Consider the following 24,556-nt stretch of genomic DNA (forward strand, 5'->3'; position numbering starts at 1 on the left):
TCCAAGACACTTCCATTACTGGTCAGTAATGAATGTGTTTCAGGATAAGATTTCCCTTAGAAATTCTCAAGAAACAAATTACTGAAAACGAGACCGTTGTACTCTTAAAGGAGAAAGTAATTGTTCCACTTGTAACAAACTCCATTTTTGAGAGAGGCATCTGATTTTGCTCTAATTCCAGATCAAAGGACTGAAGCAGGATTTTCTAAATCTTCACTGCTGAAATAATGAGTAATTCCTGCAGAATATCAGTTGAACACCTTCAGAGCAGATTTTCGAGACAGGGAAACGCTGATTGCCTACAACTGCTCTTCTACAAGATGGCTTCAATCTTCTCTGTGGATAACCTGCAAATAACTACTGTGGAGTGGAGATTTTTTTTTTTCCATAATGACATCTAAAGGGACATATAATGCTCCTGCCTCTGCTGCAAAGTATCTATGCTGTCATACACTGAGCAGGATGTTTTCCTCCCTCTCGGTTCTTGTCAGACTCAGCAGAAATCCCAGTGCCAATTTAAGGATAAAATTTAGGGCAGATCCAGAGCATAACTCTATCCCTCACATACATGGGGAAATTGTTACTGAGACCCAAACCTTCTTTTCTTTCTGGGCTGAGTGACAACCAGGCTGCCTCTTAAAGATGTTAAGACAATATGGTTATGCTCGGATAATTTCTCTGACAGGAGAAAAGACCTTCACCAACCCTTTCAGAAATTTTGCAGTGACAGAATGAGAAAATACTGAGAAAGAGAATAAGAAAACACCAAGAAATCCTTCCTCTGCAGCAGTATATTTTAAGCCATCAAAAGCCATATCTTCTCCAGAAGGTACTATTAAAAAAATGCCCCAAGAAGGCCTTGAGAATGATGTCTTATGTTCCCCATCAGACCTGGTCCACTAGGTCACCAAGGCAGTTCCAGAGGAATTGCTCTATAACTAGAAGTGACCAGGCAGACTTTCTAGGGCTACCCTGTGTCTGTGCATTGAGGCAGATGAAGCAGAAGTCCAAGTGACTTGTATCTGGTGATGGTTTCCAGACCAAAGGCAAATTGTTGCACTCCATGGTGCATGGAAGCTCTTTATGGTGGGTCCATCTGGCATCTCTCACGCCAGAACCAACCAGGCCAGCTCAGGGTTGGTAAAACCACCCTGTTTCACTTGACTGTACCTTACAAATGACAACAGAGCAAGAGAGTAACTGTCAGGAAGGTGAATACCTGTCCCCCTAACCAGCGACTTTGAACACAGCCAACAGCAACAGGAACGAACGTACCCGGAGGCTGAAATACTGACACTTTAGGCAGAGATATTGGGGGAAAAAAATCATGGTTTAGAATGTTATGCAACACAGAGACAATCACTGGAGACAACAGTCAAAGAAATGTCTTTAGAATCACAAAAGTCCTCTCTCCTATACTTTAGTATTCTCTGAAGCACCTGGATAGGAGAGAGTTTTAGGTTTTGGTCATTTTCTTTTGGATCAAGGGCAAATATGAGCTCTCCTTTGATCTGAGTGATTGGAATACATGAAAACTTCCCTTCTTCAATTTAGCTAGTCAGTGCTTCTCCCTGCACTGTTTTTATACCTTGTCAAAGCTACTTGCAAAACTTTTTAGCTACAGCCAAAGAGTCGCCCCTCTAAAGCCATTATCACGCTGTTATACTACGGTTTGAGTGGTCATTGTCCTTCCCAATTCCATAGCATTTTAAGATCGATAACAAACATCCTTAGCTTTAATAAAAATATATATTTCCCAGTATCACATAACTTGCTTCAGAGACAGAGAATTTATAGATAGAATTTGAATATATTTTGTTTATTTTATTGGCTAAATCAGGAATTTATGCTGAAGACTCAACTCTCTATAATGATTTCAAAGTAACACTTACACAACTCCTTATCTTCTCTCCATTTGAAAATCATTTTAAAAAAATGTAATGGCATCATTCTTCAACCTTGCTGTTCTCAGAGGATCCCAGGCATAATGGAGATAAATGACTGAGGTCTGTTACTCTCTTCTGTGCCACACAGTGAAATCTTAAAGGGCAGTTCCTAGCTCTTATTTTTATCATAATTTCTTCTGTGATTTATAGACTTTTCTGTAGCTGTCATTTATTTTCTTATACCTGCAAAAACCTGCTTTACTGATTGGCCCTTTTCCTTTCCCCAGTCAATGCTTGCTGAGTTAAAACTAATAAAATTCCTCCCTCCAACTCATCATACAATTATTTAGTAAAAATCAATTGCACCATGTCCCCCTGGCTTGATGTCATCGCTCACCGTAATGATTACATCTACACTGTTTAAAAGTTGCCAAGAGAAAGTAAAACCATCCAGGGCATACGATTAAAGAAGAAATATGTTAATAGAACAGTGCTAAGGATTAAGAATTGTTGGCAAATTTCAAAATTCTGGGGTGCAGGAAGGATTAATGAAATATAAAAGAGGTCAAAGGTGACAATATATTGCTGAGCTTGTTCAGATTTAAAGAAAACTTTTATACTGTTAATAAAGCACAAGGCTTACAAAGCTTTCAGTACCAAGGAGGGACCTACAGGACAACTACTATGTAGCTGGAGGAAAATAAAATCATTTTGCCATGTCATTTGTATAAATAGGGCATGCATTTTCTAGCCCAAGGCATGATCCTGAATAGTCTTGATTTTACCACAGTATTTGTATGTATCTATGAAGATCACAAAAAAAAATGAGATCAGAATTCTTTACTGAGAGAGGGAAACTGTTCCCATAAATTATGATTGTATTCCAAAACAGTAGCACACCCAGCCCTTAAATGATGACAGTCAGTATTGGAATAATCGCTAGCAGCCGTCCTCACAAACGGGTCTAGTGATTACATTCACTTGAACTTCTCAAGGGTTTGTGTAAACTGAAGAGCAGAAAGCTTATCTGCTTCCTTCACCTGTATCATTTGGTCTGTCAAAACCTTATCTCTCCCTATAAACTCCGACTTGCATACGTACTTGGAGCATTACAGCTACAACAATGTTACATTAATTTGCTTGTTAAAGATAAAAAACGCTCGTTTGTTTGGAACAATTTCTTCACTTCAGTGGCAAAAGTCTCAGGTGAAAAGTACTGGGTTTTTTTCTTGAATTTTCATCAAACCACAAGCCTCCAGGATTTCCGATGGAGCACTGAAACTAAAACATCACAGGGATTGGGGCCGCTGGATAATCTAGTCCAACTCCCTCCTCAGGCAGGGTCACCTGGAGCTAAGAGTGTGAAAAGAAGCAGAAGGGCTGCAAAGGGACCTGGGTGTCCAGAGGAGGCTGAGGAACGAGGACCCATGGGGTTGGCCTAAAAGGAGATGGTCTCAACACTACCCTGCAGCGAGATGAATTTCCATACCACAAGTTCCACGTTTTCACCCTCTCTCCCTCCACTTTTCACCCCAACCACCTAGGAAGGAGATGAATTAATATGAGGACAGTCTGTCACTATCCATAGGCTCCTGAGAACTTAACGATGCCCTGTCCAGAGGGTTTGGCACCATTGCAAGACCCCAAAATACCAATTCTCACCACGTATCAACAACATGTCACATGAAAATAGTTTGGTTCATGCTAACATCTGTGGAGAAAGTCCTTCCAGCAACTCCAAAATCAGTTTTGAAAGATTGCCCAAGCCAGCCTATGCTACTGGATTACTGTTGGACTACTCTGCTATGGTTTATAATCACATTTTAATATCAATCAAGAATATTCAGTTATACTAAAGATTTTAAGCTTGGTTTTCAGGCTAAGGTTCAATGTATGCAGTTATGAATAGTTCCTAAAATAACAATGATTAATAATGGTATTTGTCTCCATTTCTGGTAACTCCTAATTTAACATATTGTTTCTATGTATGTTCCAAAATGCAACAGTATTTCATTAAGTGAACGAGTGCACAGATACCCAGATACAGTTTGCCTATTAGCTCATACAGAATCTGAAACACATAACTGCAAGTCACATTTCTGCAAAACTACAAAGTTTTGACTGTAAAGTCATTGTTAATACATTGTAATCTATAGATTTTAACTACAGAATATTAGTATTTATTTTGGACTTACTCTGAATTTATAGCTACTCACTTGGACCTAGGTAGTTAACAGTTGCACTGTTGACATCAGGTGGGAGTCGACTGAGAAGCCATAGGTGTCCAGTGACCTTTTTGGCACAATGATGTATCCTGCTGCTCAAAAAGGTTGAGGGTTTCTCATAAACCCTGTGCCCTGCCTGACAAATCTGTGTATCTTAGACATCTTGGAGCTGCTCAAAATGAGTTTCGAGGCAGCCAAGAGGCAGCTCCAGGTGGCCAAACACAGGTGCCTAACTTAGGGTGAGGGCATCATTTCCAGATTCAACTGACCATGTCAACTAGGACTCTACTGACCATCATGAAAGCTGACACATCCCATGCATATGGGGTTGCATAAACATAGGTGCCTTTATTTCATACTGTATCCATCTTGACATGTCTGCATGACCAGATCAACGTGACTGAAGATCCCAATACCATTCAACATGGGATAGATGCACAGAAGAGAAATCTGCAGGACACTAGAGGTCATGAAACTCTTCTTCATAGACTAGCCTCATTGTGATGCTTACAAAAATGGATAACAACTAATCATGTAAGGCAATATAATTCAGAAATACAACTATTCAGGTGAAGTATAGATCTCATAGAGCTCAGCTATGGAACTGCACAGATTTGTTATTGTGTCCTTTCTGTGCCTTCTCCTTTCTTTTCTTTTGGCACTCACTAATATCTTTCTTATATTTAGCCATGTCCTAGTATGTGTTAGCACTGTGAAATTAACTCTGCTATGATCCACCAGGTGTTACTGCAATAGTAATAAAAATAATTAGTAATAATAAAAATAACAGTGTCGTCATTCGCTTTTATCAGCAGATAAACTCATGGGACACTGCTCTCTCAAAGCACAGACAAGTACACTCTTATAAATATGCAAGAGAAAATTGCCGACAGAGAAAAACAGTCATTCACTGAAAATATTGTTGTTTAGAAGTGAGTTGGCTTTGACCTCTTGTACCTAATTATACATGAAAACAAAGATTAAAAGCCTACTAATAATCACCATAAACTATGATTAATGATGCCATGCTTCATTGCTTCAGATTCCTAGACCTCAGTACAGTAAATTCACAAGTGAGTTATTTGACGAAGAAAAGCACATTTGGTATAATTTTATTTTAACTTTGCCTATTGCTTTCTCTGTATAAACATTAGGAACATCCCCAAAAACGCTGCAGGAAGAGACTTTCTTAGGTTGCTCTTTTTTATTTCTAAAAAACCCATGCGTGCACATCTAGCTGCTGCTATTCACACCACCTACCCTTTGACTTCATGGATATTTGAAAGCTGCTGAAGACAGTCAAGCATTGACAAGCCCAGATTTTCGGCCAGAAATTAAAAATCAACATGCCTGAATTAAAACGAACCACTGCCATGCTATAATTATGAACTAACCCAGAAGTGACCTCCAGGTAGACTCTAATAGAACAAAAGCTTTTCCAGACTTGTTCTTCGTCGATGCAGAAAGTCAGTGCAAAAGGAACCTTTCCTGCAATTTATGGGCATGCTTTTCCCATAGCCTACAAGCCCCTATATCATCTTCAGCAGTAGAGAAGACTGATGCCATGGCTTTTCTCATCTTCAGGGCAGCATTTTCCTCACTGTGGCAAGACAAAAAGATAATCTCCAGTAGTTCTGGAGAAAAGGGTAACACATCAGCACCATATATATAATAAACAAGCTAAAAGGGGTTTTAAAGGTAAGAAGAAAGCAGAACCCTGGAGGGCTTTTGCCCTTGAGCCAGAATTGATTCAGCACCGCTCACTTTATGCAATGCAAACGGTTCTGCCGGCTCAGCAACCCCTGCCCTAGCAAACACTCCCCTTCATTAAGAAGATGCAGAGTCAAATCTCAGTTTCTCACTGTGATACGGAAAAACAACAGCTCCCAAACTGGAAATACAGGTCAGAAAAAGTCTATTCTAATTTATTCAAATAAAAAGAGTCTAATATGCAAATTAGGTCATGACAGCTGAAATTCCCGGGGACGCAAAGCAGTTTAATAATAAGTATTTATTTTTAATGCATATTTAGTTCCAGAGAAAGGACAAAACACAGGAACAATATAATATCCTTGAGGCAAGCTGAAACAAGCAGCTCAGTTCATGAAAGAAATCAAGTTTCCTTCTCAAAGTGCAAGAGTGCTAAAGCACCCCCAGTGAAGGGTATTTTTGCTATTTTACAAAAAGTACAGACCACGGGTCTCTATGAAGCGACACTGAGCAAGGAGCCACTGAATTGGTGGCTGAGGTAGTGGCCTGGTATTAGTCAAGCATATCCCACCACTGAGATTTCAATCAGAAAAGCAGCATTTAGAAGGATCTGGAGCTAAGAGAAGACGCTCTGAATGTTTTAAGAGATCTGTAACTTTCTTGGCTGTCCTGATATGTCAACACAGAAGTCAGCAGTGCTCAGTGGCACCACGGATTCTTGCCTTGTGTTGCACAAAAACGCAACCGTTGATGGTACCCTGTAGCACTCATGAGGATGCAGAACGCGCCTGCTGTGCCAGGGCTTTCCCAGTTATTCATAGACCATTCCAAAAAAGATGGATGAAGTTGCAAACGCTCCCCTACCAACCAAAATAGTGTATATTTCTATTGTTGGGTATTCAGTCCCACATGAACCAATGTACATTTATCTTTATTATATCTCAGCACATGGATTTTCATGGCTTTTTTTTTAATTTATCGGCACAAAGCTCTGCTTTATTCCTTTCCTCCAAGAACCTCCGAGCATTGTCTCTACCACAGATTTAATTAGTATCCTCTCCACTGTATCCTCTGAGTCATTAATGAAAATATTGAGGAGTATTGGACCAAGAATGGCTCCCTTAGGGGCTGGTAATTCTATCTCGAATACTATTTAATATATCTAGTGACAATAGATTTTGCATTTCTACTGGTTTTGTTACACCTTGCAATAAGGCTAGAACCATCAAGGCTCTTAATAACATTTGAAATACCAGAGTAAGGTGCTCTGGGCTTTAATTTGAGTCTTGCAACTTCTGTGCAAAATACAAAGACTCACAGGAATGTAAAAAATATCAAAAAATGGTTAGATTTTACATGAGAGATTACTTTTCCTTGTTCTTTAATCTCTAAATGAAGTTACAGGCCTGTAGCAGAATACATAATGCTGGTTTAGGGTCGCTGTAGCATTTTTTATGTGTACAGCTGTTCTTCCACTGGTATAAGTAGACACATCTGCTCATTAGCAATACAATGTCATTTCCAGTGTTTAATTTTAATTATTTGCAGATGATAGATTCCTTGTGCAATGTCTAAAAAAAGGACAGTCCTTCAAAATTGGTGAGAAATAAATATACCCTCTGCAATGAAAATGGGTCAGCAGAATGAAAACCAGATATTAATCTGGAGAATTCATGTATCAGCACCAAGGCTAAATGCCAAACCGTTTGGAAGGTCACAGGGAGGAGAAATGGCTCGTACATCTCTTCTTTATTGTGGATGCAGAAGACATATGGACTAAGAGGTGTTCTGAACAAACCTGGCAGGTGATGAGTTTGTTGTAGTACAGATGGTCCTCAACTGCTGGAAAAACATCAGCTCTGCTAGCATTTCCTGTACAAACACTGGCAAGATAAGGACTTCTTCACGGCAGAAAGAAGCAGAAAAGAGATTACTTAGGGGTAACTTTGCCTTTTTGTGTATTCGGACTTAAAGAATGAAGCCTAAAAGTAGATGTCCAGATCCCTATGGGACACGGTGGCCTTTTTGTACAAAGGGGTCACTCCAGAGGGTGTAGTTGTTTGGGCTGAAGTCTCTGACACGGGTTAGATGTCAACTTCACAACCTTGGGGTTTGGATGGTTAGGAGCTGCAGAGCGCTTTGCAGGAATGACTTTTGCACCATAACTCGGGTCTCAGATAGATTTTTTTCCAAAGGTTTGGAGAAATAGTTTCTGACTCTCCGCAAATAACGACAAAACTTTGTGATTGGATGAAACATGATATTTTCTGCCTGAATGTACATAAAATTGGGCTTTCCAGTTGGCTCACAAGGGCTAGATCAGGGCTAATGCCAGAAGGGTGGTTCCACCAGCAGAATTGCTCCTGGCAGTGAAAGTCCTGTCTGAAAACTACACTGAATTTCACTTCACTTCAAGTCTTCAGCTTGATCACAGAACTTTGCAATTGCTGCTGTTAGCATAAAGGCTGAGGCAGTAACATACAGACAAGTCAGGCAGACAATATAAAATTGCCCTTTTCTGTAATGGTTATGTCTAAAAATACCTTAAGACTCCTGTGAAATCTCAGGGACCACATGGACAGATTGATGGTTTCAAAGTCCACATTCCCCTAGACACCCAGCGTGGAGGTGCCAGCAGAACCGCGGTGTTCAACAAGGACACAATTTAAAGGATACAGTCAACTTTATATCTTAATAATCCTGAAGGCTCTGTGAACGTCACCTTTATTGCCAAAACAGGGCAATGTAGACCTAACCTATGTCTCCATAATCTTAAGACAAAATGACAGAAACACTGAAATTCCACAAGGACATGCATCTTTTGCAGGATATCACCATCATTCATTTTTTTTTCCCCCTGCAGTAGTCACAAAGAAGCCACCACCTCAAGCACTTCCCAAGCTATGCAGAACAACCTTCTTATAGATCAGCTTATTCCTAGGAGAGAAGGAATGCTGATCTGTGCATCAGAGGCTGAACAGAGATGACAACCATATGCCACTTGGCAGAAGTCAGGGGTTTGTTTGTTGCTTTTTTAGCATCCCAAATGTAATGAATTATAAAATAGAGCCTAAATTAATAGTCAAGGATGACTTTATCAGGGCCCCATACTTAGGAGATGCTCATCTGGGAGAATCTCTTTCAACTCATAGACCGTTTCACTTGATCAAAGGTTGCTGCTTTTTCACTTGCCTTCTGCATAATACTTGAGTAAACAAGAGGCAGGCTGTCTCCCAGAGAAACTCCGAATCCCAGGGAGATGCCAGTTTCATCTTGAAGGCAGGAGGTGCAATTGTTTGGAATGCAGAAAACATTTGAACATTAACATGCTTTTACAATAATGAACGACAGAACTGCCAGCCTGTGCTCTTGAGCAAGCTGGTTCCATCTAGATCAATATCTGAAAAGTCCTTCAACAGAAGCGGAAACAAAATGTACAAATATTTCCACACTTGATGTTCAGGGACTTTAGAACTTGTTTTGTCTTTGCAGCTGAATTAGGAAATTCCACAGGGAAAAGATAAGACGGAGCCCAAATAAAGATTTTCTCCTTTTGAGCGAGCATGCTGTTGAAGCACTCCAGGATTTGTTGTCTATATAAGACACTGGATTCATCCAATGAGTGTGCAGAATCCCATGAAAAAGAAATCTTCCTAATTTAACTACTTAGCAAACATCTCTTCTTTGATAGTCTGAACAGTGCATTCCCATGCGTCTGGCTAAACAAGACTTCACATACATTTGAACTTCAGGAGAGAAGACAAATAGTGTAGGTCAAAAAGATAACTCTCATTTTCTGTAACTTTACATAAAAGACATTTCTCTCAGCAAACTCAAAGTAGATGCAGATGAAGGTGAAGAGACTCTTCCATACAACAGAACTTCTACTGCTAATTGCTCAAGTAGGAAAAGAGTATTTAAGGAGACCATCCCTACCTTACAAGAAGAAACAAAGGACCCTGAAACTGGGACGTTGAGGGTTAGTTTTCTTTCATTTCAAGAAAGGTGGAGGAAATCTGATGGTTTTTGCAGAGGTCTTGATGGAGTTTAGCCTTACGAAACCACAGAAATGCAAAAGTAAAAAAAGCAGCCCACACCAACCAAATCTAGAACAACAAAGTTTTCAAGAATTGGCATCTTCTGCGTGGATAAAATAATGCCCCCTTTTTTTTTTTTAATTATTCTGGAAGAACCATTTGGAATTTTACCACGTCAAGCCTATACAAAGGCTTAGGTGTGCTTACACCAAGCAGTGCCACACAGATGCCTGCAATGGCTGGGAATGGCTTGGGGATCTACACAGCAAAGCGTCGTGCTGAGACATCAGCTCATGTCCCAGAAGGAATCCAGCCACATTAGCGTGGCTCTGTGCCCGGGCTAATTAGGTGATGCTTCCCCCGTTGCCAGAAATCAAGGAGTGAATCACACATCTGCCAGCATCCAACCTCCTTCTGAAAGCACAGACTGGAACTATTTTGGACCTTAGTCATGTGGGAATGCAAGGAGAATACAAAGTTGTAGAGTCATCACTTTTAAGACCAGAAGGAATCATGTGATCAGCTGATCCGGCCTATTTATCACAGCTGTTATATCTCACCCGGATCCCATTGTATCCAGCTTCAGTCACTGAAGCCCTTTAGAGACCTTTTGTACATACGCCACAAGAATGGACTAAATATACTTTGTCAAAGCCAAGACTTCAGAAACAGCAGAACACTGAATACATGTTAAATGCCCTTTATTTATTTATTTATTTATTTCTAGCAGTGGTCATATTGTTTTGGCAGGTGAGAAATCCTGAAACTTCTCTGCTGACCCCTACAAGCAAAACCACTGAGGCTGTGAAGCACCAACTGAAGTTGGCCGTTGTATCCCCACAGAGCTGCATGTGTCTCCAGGAGGGTGCTGACAAATTGCTCTGAACGTACAGTGGAAAGGAGTGGGGAGATGAGAGAGGATCAACTCAACTGGTCCCAGCAAAGGCCATTGATTGACTCACAAACACGGAATTTCTTCTCATGAACTGAATCAAGTTCCTCTTTGCAAAGAGCAAATGATCTCATTCTAAAGACCCAAAATTAACGACAGAAGAAGATTCCTGACATTTAACCACACTCAGAGCTGCAAAACTGTTTTCTTTCAAGCTGGAACTTCTCTGACCTCAGCTTACCAGCAGCCACCTCACCAACCTCACTATGAGGTCTCTCTTCCTCGCATAAGTACCTGTAAAGTTGACTTGATCATAGAGTCATCTCTCCTCAATCAGCTGAATGTGTTTATTCACAGCATAAGGTTAGTTTTCTAGCCCCCTTTGTATCCCTCTTTGAATTCCCAGCAATATCTCTATATCATTCTTGACATGTCAACACTGAAACTGCAAACAATGCTCCATTTTACGGGGATTTCACTCACTCTGGATGCAGAAGATAGCTTCCCTACCCCTGACTGATGTTCCCCTTTTCACACAGTGCTGTGGGCTCACTGGAAGGCCCTTTTCCACAACAGCCCCACGATCCTTCTCAGAGTTACAACTTCCCGAGTTGGGATCCTATTCTGTAGGTATCATCTGCATTTTTGGTGCCCAGATGCAGTGACAAGTGGCATAATTGGGATAGCTGTTAAAAAATTGAAATGAGTTACTGAGTGCAATATTTCTGGGAAATGGTAGAAGGGATGATGTTTATTGAATCCATATAAACATGTAAAATGTTTTCTCAACACAGTTTCCCATTTATGTTTGCACAGATGTGTATAATGTCATCATGGAGTCTGTTCCAAGAAAGATAAATTAAATCAAAAGATTTGAATGTGGCAAATAGCTAATATGCTGCTGCCTTTACATCCCATCTTTTATCTCTTTTTGTTCCTTTTTTTTCTCTAATCATAAAAGATATTCACAGTCATTTAAAAATATAAAAAAACAACATCCCTCTATAATTTAAGGAGGATAAAGGTCTTCGGCATAACTAAAATGGCCAACTCCGAAGCTGTACGGAAATATGCTTTAATTTAGGAGACAAAAGATAGCATTACGGAAGAAATTGTCATAATCAAAGTTGAAAAAAAAAATTTCTATTGTCTGGTGCGTCTCTCTGTGGGAATTTTCCCAGCCCAGACAGCTGTAAAGAGGAGGGGTATTGTGGGTTTCTCTATGCTCATTCTCTCTCTCCTTCTCTTTCTCTGTCAATAAATGTCTGCAATCATATTCTTGAGCTCCAGTGTGATTTCAAGGTTCATCTCTTCCATACAGCTCAAACACTAATTATCCCAGCTGTAATTAGTAAGATAATTAAATACTGGCTCACTCATCACTCTACCTTGTGTCGGGTCATGATTCTCCCAGAAGACCTTGAGCAGTTTCTCAAAGCTGATGTTTTCTGGCTGATATACTACGCGTACAGCCTCTGCGTGGCCAGTTTTACCTTAAAAGACAAAATAAAATCAGATGTTATTATTGAAATAGCTCATGCATATCTAGCTTTTTATATTTGAGATCCAAAGCATAATCCTTTGTGTTATTTTATTTTTCTTTTTTTGTTCTGGGGGGAAAAAAAAGCACAGTATTCTGATATTCTAGCATTTGGGCTCAAGCCTCTTTACAAATTCTTTTATACACATGCCTGCATCTGCCAGCTTGGACCAGGCCATCATGAGATAAAGTAGCCAGAGAGACAATGAGCTAGGACAGTAATTTGTCATCTTTTAGAAAAAAAAAATGAATAGGGCTTAAAAACTAGTAATTAACACCTAGTAAAATAATTTAAAATATTCTATTTTACATACAATATTAAAAGATGAGAAATTATATGTCTAAATTGTCTTTGTGGTAGGAAGCTGAATTTCATTAGTCATTGGGTAAGAAATGCATAAAATAACTGAAGATAAAAATTAAACTTAAAGGACATGTTTACATAAGATTAAATAAATGATTTTGAACTACTTTCCCTTACCCAATCTCCTGAATGCCAATGGCTTCAAAGTGCATCAAAGAGATATGGACTGAGCATTATGAGAACAGATGAAGTTCAGGAAAGGAAGTATGTGTTACAGTACATTAAAATATGCTATTTCTAATTTCTGTTACTTTATGGACACTATCCTTTAATTCCTGATGCTTCTACATACTTTTGAGTGTATTGAAAGGCCCCACTTTCCTAAACATGAAGGATCAGGCCACATAATTTTCTTTCATTGTAACTATTCGATAGTTAAATTGATAAGTGTTCAGACATCTCAGTTGGAAGTGAAAACTGTTGTTCTGAGTTGCTATAGCACACATCAAGAATTTAGAAATGTAGATTTTTTTGTTGACACAAGTGAAAATACACCCATATATATATGTGTATGCATACATATCCTATTCTTCAGTTAAATCATAAGGAAATACTATGCAGAAACCAACTGCATGGCCAGCTCTGCCTTGTTATGGAAATGTAATAAGCTCCTTGATCACACCAGGCCAGATTTTGATTTCATTCGCACTGATTTCCATAGAATTGCCTGGGATCGCTCGCAGTGCAACCAACAGCTGAATCTGGTCTGTTGATGGTTTCTGAATGAGCTGTCACCAAACAAGGAAAAGCAGAGTCTACGAGTAATTGAGGAGAGTTCAGTGAAAACACCAATTTGATACCAAGAGACGTGAAACAAAAACAACCACATAAAAAAGATGTTAGTATACGTTGGAGAGATATAACAGGGGGAAGTATGACAGTGTTACAGCAGTTAATTGGGCCACCTGAAATGCAGGAAAAGAAAATGAGCCACAGAGGAGTAGGGTAGCTATGCAAAGAGATTTAAAAGATAAGGTTTAGAAAGATTTCAAAGACGAGGATTCAATTTAGTCTGCAAGGTACAGGAGTAAAAGGGGACACATTTCTGATACCTATGTGTCCGTCATGGAAATCATGATAAAACCAAATTGCTTCCTATCCAGTGTGCTTCAATATGACAAAAAATGTGCTGAGATTATAAAGCAAAAATGTACAAGCTACATATAACCAAGTCATCCCGTCCACCAAGCAAATGGATTGGAAACAGCCCAATTGCTCTTTCACGTGCACCGCCGCTACCGAAGCCAAACAAATCCACTCGTTATCTGGAGGTAGAAGATGACAGCAGGTCAACAGAAAGGGATTATATGTTTATAAGAATAAAAATACAAGCCACGGGTGGGTGGCCCATCAATAAAGTGGCAGTGCCTTTCTGGCATAAACCAATGACCAGTTTGATTCAGGGGAGGAATTCATCACGGTTTTCATGGTGTTACGCGAGCTACCAGGGAAGACACTGGTGTTTACTGTGGTCTGAAATTTTATTGTTCCTTGAGCTAACGAAGGAGGGCACATGGACAGTGGCATGTCCAACTCCAGCAAGACTATATCACACAGCTAAAAGAGTCAGAAATGGCTCCTAACTCTTTATTTTGCTTTATTCTATTTTTCGATATAAGACTTATAAAGGCTTTTTATCACTCAGGAGCAAATTGCATGTCCAAGACAGCCCATTTTGGTTCACATGAGAGTTTCCTTGAAGAACTTCGGAACAACAGCGTCATTACCTTGCCTCTGAGCAGGAGCAGCAGTTACGTCTTGTCACCACCGTCTGCTCTGACTAATCCAAAATTTCAAAGAATCAGCTTTCTTCTTTCCCTCTAATAAGAAAAATCACAGTGCTTTTCCAGGAACTAGAGCCTGACTTCAAGAGAAAAAATCTCCAGATGGATGGTGGATGGATGGCTAGAACTGATGCATGTTTAAAAATCAACATTCATCCTCAGAGGGAAAGCAAATAGGCAGATTTACCTCTCATTTTCCTCAAAGTCTTTCCACAATCTAGCGGATTTGCTTTCAGATCATGGTGTGGCTGTTTCTGCTATTGACAATCTTGGTCATTTGTGGTGAGCACTCCTATTTCTCCCTAACTTTAACGGAAACTGGACCAATCAACTGGATCCACATAAGCAAAAAGATCAGGAAAAGGCTTCATGTGGGACAGATTAACCTTAACCATAGAAAGTCCAGAGAGAACACAGTAGTAGGGCATTGAGGAAGGGAAAATACCAATCTCTCTGCAGCTGCAACATACCTTAAAATGAGGAACCAAAGGATGCCCTGAGGTTGCCCTAAGTTGGAGGTGGAAACTCTCAGCTCCTCTGGGCTGGTGGACATGACTCTGCTGCAGCCAGAGTGATAAAATGTAAGTGAAACTGGGCTGTCTTGATACATCTTTTAAAGTCTCTTTTTACATTAGGCTTAAGTTTGACCCAGAAGACAGAACAACCATGGTTGGGTTTGGGTTGCAGACACTGGAGACACTACAGCACCGAAAAACAGCCAGTGTCCAACCAACAAACCACTAAAACGAAAAGAAAAAAAAATTAAACAAATCTTTTAGTAGGATTTCTTCAAATTTGCGGGCAATAACCGAAGAGAAACAATAAATCCATGTGCTCCTGAAAAAGCTGCAGGTCTCGGTTAACGAGACATTTAACAGACTAATGTTGAACAGCTGAAGCAATTTAAAATGATTGGTGATGGGCTCCATTCTTCTAGGGAGATTTAGCTCTTCACCTTAGTGCCTCTTTCAGTATAAAGGTCTATTTATACTAAATCTGAGGATCACAGTATCCTCGATTCACCTATTGCTTTTAATTAGCTAGTTTATAATATTACACATACTTCACTTGTAGTTCCAAGAAGTTTTAACAAGTGTGAATATTTTTAGAAGCTCAAAGTTTGAACCATTTATTTTTTAAAATAACTTATTGAATCACTAAATATAATTTAATTTGCCATTAAAGGGGCAAACAGCAATGCTTTATTTATAGGTGCCATTATCGGATTTCCAGCTATGGTGCTCACTTCTCCTTCAGCTTCTGAATGAGCTTAGCCATAGACGAACATCTCGCCGTGGATGATAAGACTTTATTACACCGTGGCAGAGAGGGCTGCGTGCCAACGGCAGATTGGCTGTTTATCCTATATCCATTTCCCACTTAGAAAACATAGCCGCTCTCAGAGGATTAGCCACAGTGAGCTCTTCCAGTGGGGATTCAAACCAGCAAAAACGTTCCTATAAAGAGCAATGGAAAAAGACATCTGAGTGACACCTCTGTGCTTCTGCTCTTTTTTTTTTTCCCTTCCTAATAGTGTTTAGAGTCTCACCTACTTAATCATCTCCCAGGTGAGTGCCCAAGCCAACGGATTAGAGCGGCGTGCTCGGTCTTTTTAACACGCCGTAGCCAGAAAGCGTTTAATTATTTCCTGCAAAGTGGAGCAACTTCAAAAGAGCAGCGTGAGAGAACCTGGAACGGCCGCTTACCAGCGCTCACGGCACCACTGAGGGGAACGAGGGCTTCAGCTCCAGCTAGTCCTGCCCTGGGGGATTAAGGTATAAAATTCTGGGACTTACGAAATTGTGCCTTGCTGCCCCATTTTAATAACAACAAAAAAAAGGCCTTGCCTCTCCTTACCCATGAAAATATAGGGCATAACTCCAGGAGTTAATCTACATGGTTGTAAATCTTATAAAGCGCCAAAGTCTAAGTCTTGGAAGTACCAGAGCTTGTGAAAAGGGATTTATTAATAGGCTCTTCCCACAGGTTTTTTCCCACGTGGTTTTCTTAGCAGCCCCAAAGTGCTGCCTGTTGTCTGTCTCATTCTGAAGCACCCATCTCATCCCATGTATGACATGGGTAACGCAGGAAGCCAGTTGAGAGCTACCAAGTCCACTGTGTCTGTGTCCATAGCGATGAATACCAGCACTAGGACATGGATGCAGGCACAGAAACATTCACTGCCAAGTTGGCCTGCGTCAACCAGCACACAATTCCTAAGGCTAATGGCCATGAATACCTCCCAACGGGAGCTTTGGACAAGCCATCCTGGTTGGACATTGAGATTTAGAGATAAGGTAGTGGCCAGACCATGTCCCCCAGCCTCCTCTAGAGCATAGACAGAGCCCAAGACAAGGCCCAAGAGCTTCAGCTTCTCAGTGGTTCCAGCCCAACGCTAATGTGTACAACACTGAAGCCAAGAGCCGGTCCCTCATCTACCTTTGTGCATATTCCTTCCCTTTTCCCTGGCAAAATATGCCTTTTTTTTTCTTTCATAACAGTCTCTCTCATATATTTTCTGACATAAATGTAAATGTCTAAATATAATTGGAAGGACTGGCTGACAGGTCTTCAGCTCACACAGATTTCAGAGCTTATTGATTTTGCAGCAAAAACAATTTGTGCTGGCTAAAGCCTAGGCCCTAGTGAATATGCAAAGTATCACATGAAAAAATAGGAAGTCTTTTGAGCATCTGTTTCCCCAAACCAGCCTGGGGATTTTTCTTACGCTGTAGCTATCAATAATACAATTTCCATGGCAATGTGTTAAATAAGCAAAGGTTAGATAAAAATACCACCACTCAGGATTTTCTGGCCATTTCCCTCTTTTTGGGCGTGTTTCTTCCCACTATTTGGAAGACAATTGTAAAATACATGGGGTATACAATGGTCCTAACATGGTCCTACTATTATTTTTTTTTTACCTTCTTCTTTGCATTTCAAATAACTCCAGTGGCTTTCCCACCACTGAGCTAGAGGATATGCTTGGCTCAGGATCCACTCCTAATTTCCTAATTTTACAACATTGTGCACACCTCTAAGAAGATAATTTTTAAGTATATTATTTGTTTTAGCAGAGGTCATACAAATTACACAGTCAGTGAAAGTTTTGGACACAAATCTGCTAGAAAATGTATTTTTGGTGACTATCACCATTCCTGTTTTTTTTTTTCATTCTGAGGTTGAGTGAAAATTGGAGTACCCAATGTTGTTCACTGATAATTTTTTTCAGAGTAATACAGTCAAATTTTTCAGTAAAGCTATTTGAATGGCTTAAAAAAAGATTATCTGTTTCAACAACGAATTTTGTTTTAATGTACACAATGTGACAACTAATTTTTCCTTTCCTTATTTGCAGATATAGATGGTGCAGTTATATGGTACAGCTGTACTGTTTAAACGGCACAGCTACAAAAAGTTCTTACTTTCCTTCATTGAATTCCCATGTGTCCTTTGGTAGCCATTTTTTATAGTAAGCTACCAAATAGATTTTTTTCCATACACGCTATTCCTTCTGCTATTTTGTCCATCTTTTTTTCTTAAAATAGCTGTCCATTCAAGAAATCATAGAAGGAAAAAAAAAAAAAAGAAAGAAATTATTCAGCTAGAGGACAAATGGAGAGAACACATCTCTACTATCTTTTTCACTACCCTTGCAGGCTACGTCTTCATTGGACATTCTTCATTAAGCTGGATTGTACTAAGTACCAAAGAGTTTTCTTATGATTTAATTTCATTCTAAGGGAATTTCGGCTTCACAGAATGTTTGTTGCAGATGTCACTGGACAGTTTCTTTACCCTGTGTAATCAGAGAATCTCTGTATGCTACAGAAATTGCTTTGGCTGAGATGCACGATATGGGATGTGGCTTTTTTGAGTTGTGTTGCTTCGCTGTCCAATACAGAGCACAGATCACAGACCTGGATGGGTCCCATCACCCAAAGAATTAATCTGACATTGGTCCTGGACAATACAAAAGAGCATCTTGTATGACATTCAACTGACGAGAAAATGTTGAAGATAGGCATATAATTAGTGCCAGTCAACATGGTTCCATGGAATATAGGTCTTGTCAGCCAAACTCAATTTCATTCTCTGATGAAATTACAAGTCTAGTGGTAACAAATGTCGAAGGTAATAGCATGGATGTAATAGACTTAGACTTTATTAATGCATTTGACTTATTGCTGCATGACAGTCTGATTAAAAAATTAGCACTATACAATATCAGTAGTGCACATGTTAAATGGATTAAGAATTGTCTAAATGACAGTTCTAAAAAAATGTCTAAAGGGAAGAGGCACTGAATGGCAGCATTTTTATCTGTGTTCTGCAGGGATTGGTACAATGCTTGTTGTTGTTGAAGTCTTTCATCAATAATTTTAAAGAAATACAAAGTCTAAACTTTTAAAATCTGTGGATAACTCAGATGAGAAGGCTGACAGGATGGTCTTATACAGGGAATACTTGCTGTGCTGGGCCCATTCAATCAAAAATGTACTAAAATAGGCATATGTAAAACCTTGCCTAAGGGAACAAGGCACAAACACCATATCTACAATCTTGGAGGAAAGTGCAAGGGTGGCAGTAGCCAAGCAACTAAATATCAAATCCCTTTGCAATATTGCAATAGGAAAGGAGTAGTGCCTGTTTGGGATCAATCCCAGCATGGAGTAGAGCCACAAAACTAATTCGAGGGTCTCAAAAATAATTTCAGAGATAGCCATAAAGTGCTTGATCTATTTAGCCTTTCAAAACAAAAACGCAGAGGTGATTTAATTAAAGCACACAAGCATCTTCTCAGGAAGGGATGACTAAGTGCAAAAGGGGTCTTTGAACTAGCAGTGAAAAGGCATCTCAAGAGGCAGTGGTAGGAGCTGAAACCAAGAAAACTCAAATGGAAAAGTAGGTGCGTGTTTTTAATTCTGTAGATGGTTATCTGCTAGGAGAAACTACATGGTTCGGTTACACTGTTAGGCCACTTCTGGTCCTGTTGACAGATGTTCCTATGAACCAAGACAGAAAGTAGTAGAGTCTCCATCTCCTGATGTTTTCAGATTAAATCAGATTTCCTTACGGGAGAAACACTTCAGACAAATACCACTTAAGCAGTAATGAAAAAAGTTATGAGGCTTAATACAGCAGTAACTGGTGGAAATGTAATGTCCTATGCTATAAAAGATGTCAAATTAAATAATACAGCAAGCTCTTAACCACCTTAAATGCTGTGAATATATGAGTGAATTGCTTATCTATGCTAAACACTGTTATCCTCACAAAGAGTTGGGACTTTGTCATCATCATCATCATCATGGTTGATGAAGTAGCCTGCAACCCAACCACAGTTTCTATATTCTCTTCATATAGGTGATTTAACATCTTTCAGCTGCAGTGTTGAGAGCAGACACACCATATTTGCACTTTTGCAGATTTCCCACTTAAAAGCCCAAATTTAAGCCTAAATCTAAACAGAAATGAACCGAGGTACTGGTCTTTAGATGTCAATCAATTATATATATATATATATAAAAAATACATTTACTGACAAACCAGTTATACTGGGTACAATGGAAATACGGTGCCTGGCTTGCGGACACTAGCCCAGACTATGTGAATACAGAACAAAACAAACAGACACACAATTTTTAGAGTGAAAAATGCTTACTTGAGTTTAGTGTACATTAATTACAAGTTTAATTTATAAAACGAAGGATTCAATATGGAAGAAATGTGAGAATCACAGAAATTCAGTCTTATAGCTGACAACAATCTAGCAGTGATGAAAGTATCTATTTCACATTGCTCTTGAGCAGAATTAAGGCATAACTGGTTTATACAGTATGCTTCTCTAAAAACAACATGCTAAAATAAACACCACTGTAACAAAAACTTTAAATTCAGCTCCTGGCAACAAAATCATATTTCATAGAATTTTAAATATTGAAAAAAAATGCACTGTTATCTCCTGAAAAGCATTTTGGAGTGTGATAAGAACTGAAAAAAAGTCCAAAATATATGTCCATATGATCACACAGTGATACAATGAAGATATTGCACTGAAGACAGGTGACTTCTTTGAAAATTGTCCCTGAATGTCTTCAAAGGGTATGTGCTGAATGTGTCACATTCCTGGCTGGAACTGAAATACTTAATAGCATAAACTAACAGAATCATAGAATGCTTAAGGTTGGAAGGGACCTCTAGAGGTCATCTAGTCCAACCCCCTGCACACGCAGGGTCACCTAGAGCACGTGGCACAGGACTGCGTCCAAGCGGGTTTGAAGATCTCCAGAGAAGGAGACTCCACAACCTCTCTGTGCAGCCTGTTCCAGTGTTCTGGCACCCTCACTGCTAAGAAATTTTTCCTTAAGTTCCTGTGGAACTTTTGATGCTTCAGTTTGTGGCCGCTTCCTCTAGTTCTGTCAGTGGCCACCACTGAAAAGAGACCAGCACCATCCTCCTCACTGCCTCCCTTGAGGTACTAATAGACACTGCTCAGGTCCCCTCTCAGCCTTCTCTGAACAGGCCCAGCTCCCTCAGCCTCTCCTCATAGGGCAGATGTTCCAGGCCCCTGATCATCCTTGTAGCCCTGCGCTGGACTCTCTCCAGCAGCTCCACATCCCTCTTGTACTGTGGAGCCCAGAACTGGACACAATACTCCAGATGTGGCCTCACCAGGGCTGAGTAGAGGGGCAGGATCCCTCGACCTGCTGGAGATGCTCTTCTTAATGCACCCCAGGATCCCACTGGCCTTTTGGCTACGAGGACACACTGCTGCCTCATGGTCAACTTGTCGTCCACCAAGACACCCAGGTCTCTCTCTGCAGAGCTGCTCTCCAGAAGGTCGGTCCCCAGCCTGTACTGGTGTCTGGGGTTATTCCTCCCCAGGTGCAGAACCTTGCACTTGGCCTTGTTGAATTGCATGAGGTTTTTCACCGCTCAGTTGTCCAGTCTGTCCGGGTCCCTCTGGATGGCAGCGCAGCCCTCTGGGGTATCAGCTACTCCTCCCAGTTTCATATCATGGGGAGGACTGAGGGAGCACTCTGTGCCTTCATCCAGGTCATTGATGAATAAATTGAACAGGACTGGACCAAGGACTGACCCCTGGGGGACCCCACTAGCTACAGGCCTCCAACTAGACTCTGCACTGCTGATCACCACCCTCTGAGCTCTGCCATCCAGTCAGTTCCTAATTCACCTCACTGTCCACTCATCTATCCCACACTTCTGGAGCTTGCCCAGGAGGATGTTTTGAGGGATGGTGTTAAAAGCCTTGGTGAAGTCGAGATAGACAATATCCACGGCTCTCCCCTCAACTATTCAGCTGGTCATTCCATCATAGAACGCTATCAGGTTAGTCAAGCATGATTTCCCCATGGTGAATCCATGCTGGCTACTCTTGAGCACCTTCTTGTCCTCCATGTGCCTGGAGACAATGGCCAGTATGAGCTGTTCCATCGCTTTTCCGGGGAGGGAGGTGAGGCTGACCCGCCATGAGAACCAGGGCCTGTGACCGTGAGGCAACATCCAGCTGACTACAGAAGGCCTCATCAACCTCCTCATCCTGGTCAGGTGGCCTATAGCAGACACCCACCACAGTGTCTCCCACATTAGCCTGCCCTTTAACCCTTACCCACAAGCTCTCAACTCGCTCATCATCCGCTCCCAGGTTGAGCTCCATGCATTCCAGTTGCTCTCTCACATAAAGAGCAACTCCACCACCTCGCCTTCCCAGCCTGTCCTTCCTAAAGAGCACACTGCCTTCCATGGCAGCGCTCCAGTCATGTGAGCTATCCCACCACGTCTCTGTGATTCCAATGGGATCATGACGCTGGGACCGCACACAGATCTCCAGTTCGTCCTACTTATTGCTTATCGCGCAGTGGTGTACAGGCAACTTCAGGGAAGTAACCAAGCCTGCAGGTTCCCCAGGAGGGGTGAAAGGACCCTCTATAATCATATCCTATCCTCACTTGCCCACTACCATACTCCCGCTGGATGCCATCTGACCTTGGCTGTGTGGTACTGATTGCCCTGTCTGTGTGACACTCCCCTTCCCCCTTCTCGCCTAGTTTAAAGTCCTCCTAACCAGGTTGGCCAGCCTTCTGTCAGAGAGACATGTGCCCCTCTTGCTGAGATGGATCCCATCATTCCCCACTAGCTGGTGGCTTTATTCCACTTCTGCTATCATTGATTTCTGCTGTCATCGTCCTGAATTTAGCAGCTCAGAAGAGAGCTTCACTGCAAAGCGCATTTGAAAAACTGAATTAATGGAAAATGTTGACATTTTTTATCATAATAGATAAACACAGTGAATAAAGATCTGCCCAGGAAATACATCCTGTTATCCATGGATATGAAAAACTTTGAGGATAAAAAATTAGTACTGCGTCACAGTTGCAGTACGCCTTTGTCTTAGAGACTTCAAAGTCCTTTCCAGATTTGGATCCAACTACCCACATTTTGCAGAGCATAATCCACTATTGCATTGCATTTTTCAGAATTAATTTTCCAGATATGCAACATAATTTCTCCAAATATGATAAGCCCTGTGCTGACAGCACTTTTACATTTTGAAAGCCCAAATGCACAGCCCTACTTAATATAAATAATTAATATAGTGCAAAGCCAAACAGTATTATGACATGTATATAGTAAAAACACAGATAGGTTATGATGTGTGGAATATATGGTGATGCAGTTTTGACTTCAGGTAAGTAATTTCATAAAATAATATAGCTATATCTTTTCTAGCACACTCAATACATAGGATGGCATCTTAAACAGCATGAAATTAAGGTATGCGTTCAGCTGAGCCATGAAGGCATTTAATCTCATTTGTGAGGACTTGGGACAAATTACCTGGACTCCAGCTACTGCTACAGAAGAAGACAAGTCTCCCCCAAGTCTTGTGATAATCTGTCAGCGGGTGTCTCAGATACTTCATAGCATCTAAATGGCTGTCTGTGTAAGCAACTAAATTGTTCCTTTAATCTCTGTTTATTTTAATGCCAAATTCACAGGCATAAACTGCAATCATTTGGCTCAGCTTTGGTCTAGCCATAGATCTCCAATGTCACTTTGAGCAAGTATCCTAATATTTCCCTCGGGCTTTCATATGTAAGATGGGGAATGCAGAACTGCTAAGTTGTCCCCAATGCAATCCATTGCTGAGTGAGAGATGGAAACTGGAATGATTTCAGGAATAGAGCTATGCATAATGATGGGAGTTTGACTGACTGAATTAAACAACACTTCTCAGTGACTGTCCCAGTGGAGGTGAACTTAGACAACTGCTTTAGGACGTGTGTCATGCCCTTCTCACAAAAGCCAAAGTAAAGCCGTAATACAACAACTTCCAATATGAAGTACTCTGGGACAACAACATGACTGCAAAATGGAAGATGGTCCATGGATTTATCCTAGTGTGGGTGCAGGAATCTCAAAAACTTCCTCAGTCCCAAACAACTGGGACCAGCCTTGGGAGTAAGGAGATAATAAAGGTCCAAGTCTCTAGGAAAGGGTCTTAACGGAAGATTTCCCCAGAAGCATTAGGCAGAACACTGCCAACAGGTTGTGGAGTCTCCTTCCTCAGAGACATTCAAAAACCACCTGGAGAAGGTCCTGAGCAACCTAGGGCACCCTGCTTGAGCAATGGGTTGGACAAGATGATCTTTAAAGGTCCCTTCCAACTTCAAGTATTCCATGACACTGAGAACATCTGAGATATCATAATACAGTTATGCGACACATCACGGAATTTCCCTAGGTAAATGGGCATAGTGGAAAGAAAAGAGTAAGTGTAATGAGCATGTGATGAATTGAGAGCAACTTTGAACAGGAGCAAATGGAAGTAAATATAATGTCTGGAGACATCTATTTATAGCAAGCTTGAAGTAATAAATTCAAAAGCATTAACTAATCCGGGAGATAAAGAAGAGAGTAAGATACTCTAATACCTGTGCATTTTAATTAGAATTTAAAAAAAAAAAAAAAACGTAGATTTATTCTTTCCTCTGTAGAATGATTTCAGTAAGAGCTTACTGCTTCGAGGAGATGTCTGAATACAAGGTTAGATTTCTGAACTACGCCAATCCTCCCTCTTTGTGAACCTAAAC

General features: G+C 40.6%; 1 protein-coding gene across 3 annotated transcripts in view; it reads right to left on the reverse strand.

The window, feature by feature from the left end:
* MSRA (methionine sulfoxide reductase A) overlaps positions 1-24,556 on the reverse strand; it is a 233,518-nt gene that overhangs the window by 83,643 nt on the left and 125,319 nt on the right. For all 3 annotated transcript variants that reach the window (XM_088534350.1, XM_088534351.1, XM_088534352.1), the window contains exon 4: positions 12,139-12,243. In XM_088534350.1, coding sequence (XP_088390476.1) covers positions 12,139-12,243 — 105 coding nt within the window. The remainder of the gene's footprint in view (positions 1-12,138; positions 12,244-24,556) is intronic.

The sequence above is a fragment of the Tinamus guttatus genome, unplaced genomic scaffold (assembly GCF_059628265.1).
Source record: "Tinamus guttatus ecotype Peru unplaced genomic scaffold, ASM5962826v1 Tinamus_guttatus_pri_ptg000548l, whole genome shotgun sequence".
NCBI lineage: Eukaryota > Metazoa > Chordata > Aves > Tinamiformes > Tinamidae > Tinamus > Tinamus guttatus.